Consider the following 15,776-nt stretch of genomic DNA (forward strand, 5'->3'; position numbering starts at 1 on the left):
TTTCTGCTTTCCAGCCCTTGTGGACATTGCAGTGAAGTATGATGGGCACATGGCCTTGCGTTCTAGGGATTTATTGCTGTCAGATAACATTCTGCAGAATGGGGTGGCTGGCTAGAATGTGTATAAATTCAGTTGTTAAAATTCTTACCACAGTACTTCCCAACAAATTGTAGTAGTTTTCCACTGGCAGTGTAAAATGTGAGAAAGAACCTTTTAACTCTCATTGTTGCCAGATATTATTACTCTTGAACATTTTACCAGTAAAATTAGTTAAAAAAAAAAGAAGAAGAAGAAGAAAAAGGGTATAACATTATAGTTTCATCTTTTTTTTTTTTTAAGATTTTATTTGTCTGATGCAGAGGTCACAAGTAGGCAGAGAGAGAGGGGGAACAGGCTCCCTGCTGAGCAGAGAGCCTGATGCGGGGCTTGATCCCAGGACCCTGAAATCATGACCTGAGCCAAAGGCAGAGGCTTAACCTTAACACTGAGCCACCCAGGTGCCCTATAGTTTCATCTTTTAATCTGCATTTATCAAAAAGAAAAACTAGCAGTGTCTTTAAAAAATAGTATATTTTTTTTAAATTATTAATTTTCTAAAGGTTTTATTTATTTATTTGACAGAGCACAAGTAGGGGGAGTAGCAGGCAGGGAGAGGGAGAAGCCAAAAGAAAATCTTTACTATTTTACTAAATCCTTGCTGAGCAGAGAGCCCCATGGGGTCTCTATTCCAGGACCCTGGGATCATGACCTGAACCGAGGGCAGTCGCTTAACCGACTGAGCCAACCAGGCGCCCCACAAGTAGTATTTAGAATTTGGTTTATACTAACAAATGTAAGCTTGGTTCACTACTAGAAAATCCATCAATACAGTTAATCACATTAGCCATCAAAAGATAGAAATCATTTAACCATTTCAGTTGCCACAGGCAAGAATTCTAACAAAATATAGCATGCACCCATGACCAAATCTCCCAGCAAACGAGAAACTGAGAATAGTCTTTTACTTTTTAAATATTAAAACCTACTTATTTAATATTAATGCTTGAAATTTTTTTAAATATTTAATTATTTTTAAAGATTTTACTTATTTATTTGAGAGAGAGTGTGCGCAAGCACAAGCCGGGGGTGGGGGTAGAGGGAGAAGCAGACTACCCACCTGGTGAGGACCCTGACACTGGGACTTGATCACAGGACCCTGAGATTATGACCTGAGCTGAAGGCAGGTGCTTAAACTACTGAGCCCCGCAGGCTCCCCGAATATTTCATTTTTCAATGCTATCATTCACAGATGAATCAGAAATGAAAATATGTGAAAAGGTTTGTACAGTGAGAGCCTCCCATCCGCCACCGGCCTAGTTCCTCCCTTCTCCTCCCCACAGTTACTGTTTGTTCTTAGGTGTTCCTTCACAGTCATTTTGTACACATACAGGGAAAGGAGGGTGCATATCCTCTCTCTCGCTTTTTACACAGACCATAGCATACTGTGTAGGCCATAGCATACTGTGTACTCTGTCATGCACCTGGCATTTCCATGATGAGTTTTCCCTCAAGGACAAACATTTTTGCTCGTTTCTGGTACCATTCGAGCTTTCCTGTTTCTCTCTTTTTTTAAGCTGTTGAACTCCTCAGATGTGGGACCTTACAGCCATTTGCTAGTTGTATCTCCCACAGACATTCACGAAATAAATGTTGTAGTTAAGTGCACTCTCTCTCTCTTTGTTTTTTTAAGATTTTATTTATTTATTTGACAGAGACACAGCAAGAGAGGGAACACAAGCAGGGGGAGTTGAAGAGGGAGAAGCAGGCCTCCTACTGAGCAGGGAGCCCGCCCGCAGGGCTCTATCCCAGAATCCTGGGATCATGACCTGAGCCAAAGGCAGACACTTAATGACTGAGCCAGTTGCTCTTTTAAAGATTTTATTTATTTATTTGACAGACAGAGAACACAAGTAGGCAGAGAGGCAAGGCAGAGAGAGAGGAGGAAGCAGGCTCTGCTCTGAGCAGAGAGCCCAATGTGGGGCTCGATCCCAGGACCCTGGGGTCATGACCTGAGCCAAAGGCAGAGGCTTTAACCCACTGAGCCACCCATGCGCCCCTGCAGTTGCTCTTTTAAAGATCACTAGTACCTGATTCCCTCTTCAGACCAGTCGGGTTCAGTCTTTGTCTTTGATTTTTTTTTTTTCCCGGTTCTTGCTCCTGTCACACAGCCATGATTCTTGAAAATCTAATACTTTGTCTTTCCTGCTGTACATTTTAAGTGTTCTTATAAAAGGTAGAAGGATATAAGGAAAGGATTGTGGAGGCATACAGTCTGGGGAAAAGGTACATTGTAAGGAAGAAGATAAAGCAGTTAATCTGTCTAAGGCCAAAGGATTTATTCTCTGTGTCTCCTAAAAGGAGCTAGTACTTTACTGTGGGAGGTTTCATGCTCTAGAGGAAAGACCAGGACATTGAGAGCCTTGATTTGAATTTTATCTCTACCCTGTACTAGCTGTATGACCTTGGACAATTAATTTCGCTTTCCTGTGGTTCAGTCTCTTCATCAGTAAACGGGTAACATCTTTATCACTTTTTTTTTTTTTAATTTATTTATTTGTTAGAGAGAGAGAGAGAGAGAGAGAGCTCATGAGTTCAGGCAATCAGAGTGGCAGGCAGAGGCAGAGGGAGAAGCAGGCTCCCCGCCAAGAAAGGAGCCCAATGTGGGACTCGATCCCAGAACACCAGGATCATGAGCTGAACCGAAGGCAGCTGCCCAACTGACTAAGTCACCCAGGCGTCCCACATCTTTATCACTTTTTAAAAAGTGATAGTAAAATGGGAAAATATACATAAAGTGCCCAACATAGTCACTGGCATTTATTTATTTATTTATTTATTTATTTATTTCTAGAGGGAGAGAAAGGGGTGGGAGTGGGGAGGAGCAGAGAGAATCTTATTTTTTATTTTTTAAGATTTTTATTTTTTTATTTGACAGAGAGAGACACAGCAAGAGAGGGAACACAGCAGGGGGAGTGGGAGACGGAGAAACAGGCTTCCCCTGGAGCAGGGAGCCTGATGTGGGGCTCGATCTCAGAACTCTAGGATCATGACCTTAGCTGAAGGCACACACTTAACGACTGAGCCACCCAGGCGCTCCTGCAGAGAGAGCCTTAAGCAGGCTCTAGGTTCAGCACAGAGCCTGAAACCCAGGCCTTGATCTCACAACCCTGAGATCATGACCTGGGCTGAAATCAGGAGTTGGACGCTTAACTGACTGAGCCACCCACACATTCTTAATCACTGACATTTTAATCACTTTAAAGTTTGTTCTCGTTCCTAGGTCCAGGACTTGCAGAATTGGGTACCCAATTCAAGGAATGAATGATTGCTGACTGGAATGTTGTCTTTGTGGAGCATATGTCAAATATGATGGACCATTTAGACCTATCAGATCCATCAGCCCTTTCTTTTTCATAGATATGTAAATGATAGAGTCAGATGTCTTAAATAAATCTACTAGCATTTAAATCCTGAAAGCCAGCGTTTGGGCACAGGTGGTATATTTATATATTTTTCCACTTAACTTTCTGAAGGAGAAGATGTGGGTCAGGTATGGTCAGTTGGCGGTGGTGACAGTGCTAAAGAACCAAACTTGCCGCTGTGCTTAGAGTATCAGCTGATACTGTAATAGTTCCTTGAGAGCTAATGTATTATATCTTTTAACTACTAAAGCCACCATTTTGGGCTAGGAAAATACTTGCTAACCTCATCAAAAAGCCTTCAGAATGAAATTTGAGGAGAGAGAAAAATTCCAGGTAAATAGTAAGGGAGCATGCCATAGGGTAGAATTATAGAGACAGAAAACAAGATCCGATCAAGGACCTGTGTCTAATCACAGGAGGACACGGAGAACAAATGCTGAAGATTCCTGATGTTTCTGTATCATAAGTGCCCATAAATCTTGACCAAAGTAAAGGCAGTCATGGATCCCACTGAGAACTGGTGAGAGGAGTTTTTAACTAGGCCTTGAGTGCTTACTAGAGACTCTGTTAATTAAGCACCTTCATTTAATCCTAACAAAAGTGGTGCAAAGTAGAAATACAGAAATTAATCTCCAGTTTTAAGGAGGGCACTGAGGCTGTAGAAGGTTAAGTAGTTAGAGCTAGTAATCTGCTTTTGATGGATGACATGACAATGATACAAGTTCATTTGTTTACTGATTTTACTCTTAATCATATGTGTGGCTAGCTCGGTCCCGGACTTACCCAGGATTACAGTGTGAGCAAGCTTGCTCACTCTCCTTGCCTCCCTCACACAGAAGAGGGGAGAATGAGTCATGGTTGTGGTTGGCGTGAGTCTGTTTTGCTACTCTGTTAGCCACATGGCAGTCCTACTTGGAACAAAATGACAAGGGAGTATAGCAACAATTATCTCCTTCCAGCTTCTCACTGACTTCAGCAGTCACATACTCAACCTTGCAGGATCACCGGCAGTCATCCGTGATGTCACTCGGTTTGTTTTTCACTGCCTACCTGTGTGCCTCTCCGTCCGCAAGCCAGCTTCCAGTGGGATCTCATTGAGCTCCACCTTGTGGCATCCCTTGCAGTTTCCCCTGTGTTTGCTTGTCTTTTCCATTTTCTCTTCTGCATCCCCAATGCCATCTGCTTTTCAGCCTTGATAAATTATTTGCAGTTCCCCAAATGTCTGGTTCATGTTCCTTGAACCTTGCCTTGTCTGTCTGTTATTTATAATGTTCCCTCTGGGAAGCTTCCTTGCTTCCTCAGGGCAGTTAGAAATTTTCTCTTTGTCTGTTGATTTTCATCAAGTATCTGATTTTTGGTTGTCTGTTGATATTGTGGATGAAGGTTTAGGTTCTTGAATCTAGGGTTATTAATGTAGGTAACGGAAGTGAGTCTCCTCTTAACTTTTCTTCGAAGTTTCCTCATTCCTTAGAGGCTCTACCTTGACCAGAAAGGCTGGGACTGAGTTCTGTGTCTGAGAAGTATGGTGATTGGCAGGCTTTAGTCTAGGGTGTGATGGAGGAGAATGGTGGTAGTTTCCAATAAAGAGGACTTGATCTGGGGCACCAGACCTCTTGCAGGAGCCCTGCCTGCCTCCTGCCTAGGTTTTGTTTCTTTAGAGAGTGTTTCTTTGGTTTTAGGCAGGATTCAAGTGTAGCTGCTGTGTGTAGCCATGTAGTCTTGGGCATGGAAAGTGGCTAGGAGGAGTTGAATAGCTGTGGCCTTTCTATTCCTTCGGCAGTCTTTTTGCTCCGTGTCTATTTCTGCTCTCCTAGCTCTGTTGGAGCCTCTCTAGAGCTCTGCCAGAGGGTGGCACATACATCCATTCAAGACTTTTCTTGTGTTTATTCTTGGGTTGTAGCTTTCTTTGCTCTTGATTATGCCTCAGCTGGGAAGAGATGTATATTACCTTGTTTCCTTTCATTTCAGTGAGGTGGAGTGGAAAAGAAGAGGCAGACCCATTTACTCAGCCTGTCTATCATTTTGAAATCCTGAACCAGGGGTTCTGTTGACAACTTTCAGCATTTGTTATTTTAAGAATTGAAACAAACTTATATAATGAGTGTATTATTGATTCCCATGTACTGAAAGAATAGTTTGGAATATTTATGGGCTATAAAATTACAGTAAAGCTGAACCACATGATCTTTTTATGAATAACTTGTGTTTAAAAAATAGTTAATAAAGCTTTTTAGGGCAAGGAAAGCCAACAGTACCCCAGATACCTGGGCAGAGAGGATGGTGGGGAGGTCTGAGGCATTGCTACTAGCTGCTGATTGATAGTTGGGGCCAGAAGCAAGGTAACTCTGGCTCACACAGTGTTTACATTCTAGAATCAGAGAGTATAGCTTGTTTCCCAGAGTAAAATTTGCTAATTTTAGGTTGTCTTCCATGACATAACATGAAGCTCAAAGCTCTGCTACTTTGACTTCCTAAAGCAGAGTACTAAGTAGTGTCTCCAGAGTTAGATGGAGGTTGCAAGCTGGGTTTTATTTTGATGAATGATAGAGTAATTTGCCATGTCTTCTAATAAGAGTGAAAATGAATCTGTATGCAACATTATTTTTATTTCTTAATACATTTTGGGAACGTTAATTGCAACTGTGTGGTTCAGGGATTTAGTGCAAGAAGAAGAACAGTTGATGGAAGAAAAGAAAAAGAAAAAAGACGACAAGAAAAAGAAGGAAGCTGCTCAAAAGAAGGTAGTATATATGTATCAACTATCTATGTTAAGCGGTCTAAACAGATTTAAAAAGAAAACTACTCTAATTGGAGTTTTTAAAAGCATTTGATTGAATGTTTTAATTTCAGTGGAGATTCATTTTAATATTTAATGTTTTTGATTATGCGTATATAGTAACTTTTGCCAAGTATATACAATTTAATGCATAGTTATTTAATCTTGCCGGTAGTTTTTTCAAAGGTAAGTGGTTTATACAGGTCTTTATCTTTCAATCAGCTCTTCCTAGGTTTTCATAATATATGCATCTCTCTATATGTGAGAAGAGCGAGCAATTTGCAGCTGCATTGAAATCTGGCTCTCCCACAGGGCGTGCTACATGGTGTGTCCTTCAGCTTTGTTTAGCCTTTCTGGGCCTTAGTTTCCTTATGTTTTGTCAGAGGAGAATTTAATTAAACGAGATAACGTAATACACATAATGCACGTAATAGGAAATAAAGTGTCCGTTTCCCTTCTACTTTCTGTTTAGTACCTGGGCTGATTTCAAGAATTTGCTGTTCACAGTAAGATATTTGAAAATAAGCCTAAGACATAATTTGCTGCAGAAGATCTCTAGCCCCATCCACTGTCAGAAACTGTTAACCAAAACAGTACAAATCATAGAAAAGGAAAGATTATGTTCATAATTATAAAGTTTTTTTGTTTTTGCTTTTTTATAAATTAACAATCCTGATGACAGTGCTGGGCACTCATCTTCTACTGTATCAACATTTCAAGGACCTTAAAAATGTTCTAAATGACCCAGTGAATTCACTGTTCCACTTCTGTATCAATGGCAGTTCTGACTTTAATTTCTGACCTACACTTCTTATGTGCCAGGCGCTGTATTACAGCTGTACACTTTTCTTCACATTATTTAATAGGGAAAAACACAGCGTCCAAATCTGTGGTAGGTGGGGAGCTGTTGAAGACAGGGAACTGCTTGACTCAGCCTGGAGTGGGACCATCGGAAGGGAAAATTTTCTTAGAGTAGAAATTAGCCAAGTGAACAAGGAGTGGAATAGAAAGGGATTCCACGCAGAGTAAAATCTGCAGCCAGCGCCCACAGCCTTATAGGAGTATGGGTTTTGATTGGTGGGAGTGGGACGCCGAGGGCAGAAGTGTCAGGATGAGACTGCAGAGGATTGGTGTTGGCTGTGGACTCTTCTCCTGGTTTCAGCCATTGAGTGTTGGGGAAAACACCAAAGACATTTCAGTAGACTGGTGTAAAAGTTTGTGCTTGGGAATGTATGTCTTAGCAAAACGTGGGCTTGAATTGGAAGAGGTAGAAATTAGAGGCTCAGATGCTGGTGCAGGAACTGGCAAGAACCCACAGAGTTTGTTGGGAGAGTATGAAGGGAGAGTGACTTCCGTTGATGCTTCCATTTCAGATTGAGTGACAGGAGTACATCTTGGGAGGAGTTAACCAGGTAAGGGAATAGAAAGGGATAAAGAAAATTTCCTCCTGGAGTGCTGAGCTGACAGCATGACCAGCAAGTACTTACAGGGTGGGAGGTGGGGGGCATTGGACGATTGTAAGGGTAGAGGTGATAGGTGGCCCTAGCATTTAGCCTTTTGCTTGCTCTCAGGAGTGACTGGGAGGGATGCATTGTCATAGTCAGGGTTTAGAATAGGTTTCTAGTATAGAGTTTTGGCACTGATGATGCCATAGACCTTTGTCAGAGGCATGTTGGTACAGGCTGGTCTTTGCAGTGTGATCAGTCTTTAGCTGGGATTTGTGGTGCGGAAAAAATTGTATCCTCTGTAAGTTAAGGTTGGGGGAGGCTTATGAAACTCTTGGTCTGTGCTGTGAAGGCGATTTACTGACTGAAGAGAGCTTCTAAGAAACTTCAGAGACTTGTTGAAGAAGATGCTTAGGTGTACTTTATGTAGAAACGGTGGTTTGGCAAGCATCTGAGTGTTGTGTTAGCCGGTTGATCCTTGCTTCTAAGGAATTCCGTATGTAGCTTGAAAGTTAGGATGTCTGCGAAAGGCTAGAGAAGAAGCCTAAGGTACTATATAATGAAGTCTGTTTATTTAGGATTTACCCTATTTACTGAGAAAGTTTTGAGAAAGGGAGGTCATTGCTCAAATGATTTCTTTAAAAGTTACATTTTTAAAATGTGTGATGTGAGTAAATTTTTTAAGGTTGTAACATACACAAATAATGGCTGTAATTGCCAAGGTTCGTCTTTATATTTTCTGATAACTAAATCTCTGACTCACCAAGTCAGTATCTTTAACATGTGAATGATGACTTTGTGCCATTTAGCCTCGCACCAGATCTGAAATGACAGCTTTTTATACTCTCCCACTCCAACTCTGCCTCACCCGGTTCCAGTCTCTCACCTTAACCATGTCCTACTGGAATCATCACAGAGGCTTAGGGATAACGGGGAGTGTTTTCTTCTTTTGCTAGATCCTGTGTATCCTGTAGACACAGGAATATTTAACCACTGAACACAATATATATATTTTTTATTTTTTAAAGATTTTATTTACTTGTTTGAGAGAGAGCAAGCACAAATTGGGGTGGGGAGGGACAGAAGGAGAAGCAGACTCTCGGCTGAGCAGGGAGCTGCCTGTGGGGCTCCATCCCCTGACCCTGAGATCATGACCTGAGCTATAGGCAGAGGCTTAACTGACAGAGCCACCCAGGCACCCTGGCCACTGAACACAATATAAAGGAAGTTTAATGCCTCTAATAAATATTAAGTGTAGTAGAGTAGACTGCTACTGTAAATAAGAGTGTTCTTCAAATTCCAAATAATCAGCTTACAACTGAATTTGAGTAAACACTTTGGTGTAGCAAGGACAGCTGGTATTTCTATAGGTTGTTACCAAATAGCTATTAAAAAAACAAAACAAGAAAGAATCCCAAGATGGCACACTTACAGCCCATATGAAAGATTGTGAGTCACAAGAGTTTTAAGACAAGTTTCCTCAAGCTTGTTTTTTGTCTGTAGTAGGAGCCAGCAGGTGTATGCGGGTAGGTGGCAGACATCTACATAAGACAGGTAGGCAGGCCCATTTATACGAATGTTGGAACATAAACTCACTACAGTAAAAACAATCTGCAGGTTTCATGTAATGTATGCACATGTTAAAAACCTATATATTTTTATTCCTGAAAAATATTTCAGGTAACTATCTGTTCTGATCTATTCATTTTAGATAGAAAGAAGTCAAGCATTAACATAAGTTGAAGAGGCCAACCAAACCATGGTTTGGTTTTGTCAGGGTGACAGAACTAGGAATAGGATGGGAAGCTGATTAGACCCCAACCACCCACCCTGCCCGACACTTTTCCAAAATTAGGTGCCATGCCATGGTGTTGTCCTTTGTACTTTTTTTTTTTTTTTTTTAAGATTTTGTTTTTGAGTAATCTCTACACTGCATCTAGGGATTGATTTTACAACACCAAGATTCAGAGTCGCACATTCCACCAACTGAGCCAGCTGGGTGCCCCTGTCTATTCTTTATACTTTCTGCTTTAGTTTTCACAACCTAAAGGTGAACTTTTTTTTTTTTTTAAAGATTTTTTTTATTTGTCAGAGAGAGAGAGGGAGAGCGAGCGAGCACAGGCAGACAGAATGGCAGGCAGAGGGAGAAGCAGGCTCCCTGCCGAGCAAGGAGCCCGATGTGGGACTCGATCCCAGGACGCTGGGATCATGACCTGAGCCGAAGGCAGCCGCTTAACCAACTGAGCCACCCAGGCGTCCCCTAAAGGTGAACTTTAAAGCCACAAATAATATTACCGTGGTAATTTCTGTAAGGCATTTAACAAGTCTTTTTTCTGTGTGTACAGAAGCGTGGTCCCTAGTGGCCACTTTGTATTTTTTTAAGGAATTCATAGTCAGATCACAGGTTATTTTCTGTTTTAAATAAAAACCAGGTAGCACAGCTCCTTCTATAAATGATGAGACACCAGTGAGGCTCATTGTAATGTTTTTACTCTGGTAGTTTTTTGTCTCCTTAAATATAAATTTCAAGTATCTAAATTCCTCTTTGAAGAAATTTTACATGAAAATTACAGGCTTTTCATTATATTTCAGCCGGGGCACATCTCTCACAATGAGATCAGTGACTGGACGGCTTTATTTTTAGTTCTGTGTTTTGAAAAGCTTTCTATTTCATATCTAAGAGGGCTGTTTACTTATCTCCTAATTCCAGGGCTTACGAAATAATTTGTTACAGTATGGGAATGTAGTTTCTGCACTTAAAAAGGGCAACAGAGGTACCAGTAGCTTGTTAATCTCCAGGTTCTGTTTTTAGAAGAAATTTGTAGAAGGAATCTTGAGAGAAATGTAATGAAGGGAAAAGGAGGTTGAGAAATAGGTTAATTATAGAGGGATAATTTAGTATAACCTTTACTTTAAGCATGTAATTGTAGTTCCTAGAAAGCATATAATGGTTGAGGGGCCGGAGGGAAGCAACAGTACAAACAGGGATCGTTTAGGGTTCAGAATGTTTGAAGTCAGTGTTCATGACTATTTTTGTTACTGTGTTAGGAGCTGAGGGGATTGTTACAGGCTTTGTGGGTTTAAATGTACTCAGTTTGGGTTTAAGTGAGACTACGTTATAGAAAACCTCCAACTTTCAGTCCCCTTCTCAGAAATTTTACTGTCAGTCGTCTTGTCTCCCGAAGTCCATGTTGTCGTGAGGATCCTATTCAGCAGCGCAATGAGTGAAAGTTTCTCAGTAGCCTGGGTGGTTAACATAGTCAGGCCTAGAGCAGGGCAGTCAAGTGTTCACAGGATTTCAGTTGACTAGTCTCCACTTGGTCTCGGTTCCCTTTTTTAAAAAAAAAAAAAAAACAACAACAAAAAACCCAACACTGTATATAGCGGGCCTGAGGTTTAGGCTGAGTGCTGCTTGTGAAGAAATCCTAGAAAAGCTTTCTGACCCCTAATTATCTCATTTAAAGTAGGCCATCAATTCTTTTTTCCTGATGTTAGTTTGTAATACCTGGCACTGTGAAGATACGGTAGATGATTAGGAAAAGAGAAAAAAAAAACTGGACTTGGGAACCTGGAGTGTGTTTGAGTTGGGCCATTTCCTAGAGTGAAAGGACTGAGCCAGGGTACTGGCTATCGCGGTTGGTGACAGCCGCAGTGGCTAAGACCTCTTGGTGCTTCCTGCATGCCCGGCGGGTCCTTAAGGGCCACTCTCCCCCCAGCTCTTCATGATTTAAATCCTTCTAGGCTCACAACAGCTCTGGGGGAGGTGTTTTTGTTCCTGTCCTACAGATGAGGAAACTTCGGTTTAGAGAAGTTAATTTTAGTCAAGGTCACATCAGGTGTTAAATGGTGGAGCCAGGATTCAGAGTCCGACTTCAGACACTGAGCTCTTAGGCAGTCCGGTACCCACACGTAGGGAGCTTAGGGGAAAATGGTGTGGAGTCGGACAGAAAAGGTGGCATATTGTGTGTTTGCCGCTTGTCTAATAGCTTCCTTCATGAAGTGAGGCGGTTGTAGTAGTTGCTTGTGGAATCACAGCTCAGGCTTTTTTTTTTCTTTTTCTTTCTTTCTTTTTTTTTTTTTTTTTTTGATAGTAAGCAGGCTCTGTGCCCAACATGGGGCTCAGACTCATGACCCCGAAATCAAGAGGTGGATGCTCCACCGACTGAGCCACCCAGGCGCCTCTGTTTTTTGTTTTTGTTTTTAAGAAAAAGATACTCAATATGGAAAAATTTTTATAGATGTGACAGAATCCTTTAATTCTGTTACACAAGAGGGTCTATAGTGATAATCTCACATTTGAGTAATACTGTAAAGAAAAAATCTTCCTGTGTTGTACTTGAGCCCCATAATAGCCCTGAATGATAAGTAGTCATCTCCCAAAACTCCCATTTGAAGAATTGGGAAACTGAGACCTAGAGGGTTTGAATGACAAGGTCATGTAAAAGTAAAAAGGAAATTTGAACTTAGTTTTAACATATTTTATATAAGCAAATATATATAAAACATTACTATTCTAACAAGTAATCAGTATCAAATATTATTAATGATAGTTTACCTTTTTTAAGTAACAAAAAGTACAAAACTGCTATTTTACACAAAGCAGTTTAGACTCGGTTTACTTCAGGGGTCAGTAGCCACATGTGGACAGGGCTGCCATTTTGAACAGTGTAGACAGACAGACACTCATAAAATCATTGATCCTGTTAGGAAAATTATCTTTTGAACAGTTTGAGTAGTATGCTAGGTTCCTGGACCAACCCACAAAGCCTTATTTTAAAGAAGTGGCACTTGCTGAGTTCTGTTTCCTCTTAATCAGTCAGAAGCTCTTGGGTTCTGTTAAATTCCTTCAGTATATTCGTCAGTATTCGGACGGGCAGACACCTTTAGATGTCTTCTCTGTGTCATTCTCTGTGGATGACAGAGTACTGAATGAGTAGACTGTTGTTCTGAAGCAATGTGGACTTGTTTTGGAGTAGTTTTTCTGGAGGAGTTGGAGACTACATATCCTCTATGTTAAGGCCAGTGAAAGCAGTACTGTCTATCTTGGGGATACTGTGATCAAGGCTTCTGTGTATTGTAACTTAGTTTCCGTTGGAAGTAAACTGTGGAAGAGACTAGGAAAGAGTTAAAAAAAAAAAAGATTTTCAGCATATAAAATAATTTTTGTACTGTAATGTTTTGGCTTCAGAAAATTATGTATTTTATTGTTTGCCATGGTACTTCTCATAATGTATTCATATACCAAGGTCTCTCTAATAAAACTGATCATCTACCATCAGATTTTAAAAACAATTTCTCCAGAATTAAAATAAGTGTTCTAGCTGGTTATCTGGTCTTTTGCCATTGTCCTTCCATCAGTTTTTTTTGTTTTTGTTTTTGTTTTTTTAATTTTTGATCCATATGAAGTAAAAGATGGGCCTCCATTATTTAGCATAACACTAGTGCTCTAAAACTTGGTAAAGTTGCTCACTGTCTGGACTGACTCTGGCTCACTAGGGAAAGACTGTTTGGTAGGGCTTGAGGATTAGGGTAATTGCCATAGAGTCCTTCACCATCTAGTTCTATAATGGTCAAATTCAATAAATGCTATTTTAGGTAACAATAATTTAATATGAGTAAGAAAAATTATTGTGCCCCATGGCACTTAAGGAAAGCTTTATCTTTACTTAGGAACAATTCCTGGTTATTGGCTACGAATTATTCAGTCTTTCCTCACCTCCCTGCCTGTCCCTTTATCTTTTATTTTTAGGACTCCCATGCAATTGGCCTTAACTAAAAAGTTGATTTATGCTTGTGGCCTCTGTCTTTAATCTGTTCTTTCTTTGTGGGGCCCTTGAAGTTTGAGTGAGGTATCTTGAGGCAGCTCTGCTCTTACTATGTCAGAGACGGTGGACAATGGGGCAAATATGGCAAAGCAGGGTTGGCGTCAGTTTGGCTTCTGAACACAGTAATTTTAATGAATTATCAGATGTGTCAGAAGTGACAGATATGTTTGAAATTTTTTCCCCACTCAAAAATACTTAAAAGTTAACTACGTTTAACTGAAAGAGCAGCCTAACCTCCAGGAGTTAAATTTATTACTGATTTGGCCAAGTGGTTATATTCAGCTTTTCTTCCAGAAAACTTAATTTTTTTTTATCATTTGAAATAAGAATTTTTGAAACCATTTAAACTTATGCAAAACTCAATGGATCCATTAAATGTTAGAGGTGACAGTTATAGGAAATTCATTTAAAAATCAAATAATGAGAAATGTGCAGTGCCATTTTTTTATTATTAAATGTCATTCAATGATGTCTTCTCTGATCTGTATCTAAAGAAACATTTCAAACATTCTTTATTAATAAACATTGTATCAGGGACAATGGGGCACATCTGTGGGAAAAGCATGCTTTCTTTGCATATCTTTTCCTGTGCAGTTCACCTAAATGACAAATTCCTTATTTAATAAAAGTGTATATGTCTTATATAATAGTAATATATTAACATTTTATCATAACAATCCATTTCTTTCAGTTTCATATTTACATTGTTTTTTGTTTGTTTGTTTTTATTTTAGGCCACTGAACAAAAAATCAAAGGTACGTTGTTTAAAGCTATTTTTATCTTTTTTTTTTTTTTTTCATTAAAGTAAGGTTGTTGATATGCATTTTTATTCACCTCCAGGATTGGGAGAGCCAAGAGCGTGAAAGAACAGAGGGGTGGGGACAGAATTCTTCGGTGACACACCTTGGAGTCATCTCTTGGGGTTAATGGTTTACTATATTACTGCTTTCAAAATATGCCACCTTGAGACCTACCTTACACTGTCTCCTAGGATGCACACCACTTCTTGACATACTCCCTTGATTTGAGTCTTTGAACACATGCACCTTCCCTTAGTCTTCTGTGTAAAAAAGTCTTCTTATCTGGGGTTATCTCTGGGACTGTTACCTCATCCCTTGCTTTATTCCTTGGTCTCTGTAAACAGTTGTCCCCCACTCCTTCCTGGAGGCAGACCGTGATACCCACTCTATATTTAATTCCTGAGAATAGTAGATTGCTAACCTGATGGTCATTTTGCCAGGCTGAGCAGCTCCCAGTACCCATCAAGCAGGAGCCTTCAGGTTGCTAAGGAACCAGGAACATCATTCCTCTCAGATCCTGAATCAGGAATTCTTCACCCTCTCAAGAGTTGACTACCTGGTAATGAAAGGTGTAGGGCTCTCAGATGCTAAACTTGTTAGGCTTGAAGATCCTGAATTTTCACGTGTAGCTATATCAGAAGTACGACCTCTGCATTTGGTTGAGAAATGCAGCTCAGTACTGCCTGATTTTATTTGAGGTCAGCGTTTGTTAAAGTAACATTTATTAGCTGCAAGTGTCTAAGAGTGAACAAGAACAGTCTTAGCTTATATTTTACTGGAGAAAGTGGCAGTAGAGGGAAACACCTAAACACAGTATAGTATAATATGATTTGCTTCAGGTAGAAATGCCGTTGTTGTCCTGGAACACAGGAGTAACGAGTAGCTTATTTGACACAGGGGGTTAAGGAAAATCTCCTTGAGATTATGAATCTTAAAAGATGAAACAGCCAATCCAATAAGAGAGGAAATGGCAGAGGGATCAATCAGCACGATTGAAGGTACAGAGACAAGAAATAATGTGGTGGATAGTCCTAGAGCTTTAAATATCCAGCAATGAATGGATGGGGTAGAGGGTTTTTCTGAAGAGATAAGAAGGGGTTAGGTCAAGAGAAGGCCTTATATGCTCTGTGTACTAAGGAACTTCGACTTCTGTGTTTTAGGTAGTTAGAAGCCACTGAAGAGTTTAAGCAGAAGAGTGACATGGGTTGGTTTTTTGTTCTTTTTTAAAAGCTGTCAGACACTGTGGATGAAAGTGTTGGCTGAAAGATGGAGCAAAGAGAGGAAAGGCACTCTCTGGGCAGAGGAAGCAGGTGGACAAGAAGAGGGAATATTCAGAGAATAAGTGCAGAGATGTTGGGGGGAAGGGACAGAATGTAGGCTTGGAGGTGGGGGGATATCATTGGGCTTCATACTGGTTAGAGAGAAGGGAGCCAGCCTGGGTAATGTATGAAATTGGTGAATCACTATA

The 15,776-nt window shown here is 40.4% G+C and overlaps 1 protein-coding gene across 32 annotated transcripts in view; it reads left to right on the forward strand.

Moving 5' to 3' along the window:
- Positions 1-15,776, forward strand: part of TNRC6A (trinucleotide repeat containing adaptor 6A) — a 198,385-nt gene that overhangs the window by 114,934 nt on the left and 67,675 nt on the right. For 22 of the 32 annotated variants that reach the window (XM_082714754.1, XM_082714756.1, XM_082714773.1 and 19 more), the window contains 2 exons: positions 6,115-6,202; positions 14,242-14,263. The exons of 4 other annotated variants lie outside the window; for them this stretch is intronic. In XM_082714754.1, coding sequence (XP_082570880.1) covers positions 6,115-6,202; positions 14,242-14,263 — 110 coding nt within the window. The remainder of the gene's footprint in view (positions 1-6,114; positions 6,203-14,241; positions 14,264-15,776) is intronic. 6 more of the 32 variants (XM_082714758.1, XM_082714760.1, XM_082714772.1 and 3 more) reach the window with 1 other exon arrangement.

Source organism: Mustela nivalis (genome assembly GCF_964662115.1).
Source record: "Mustela nivalis genome assembly, chromosome: 19".
In the NCBI taxonomy this organism is placed as follows: Eukaryota; Metazoa; Chordata; class Mammalia; order Carnivora; family Mustelidae; genus Mustela; species Mustela nivalis.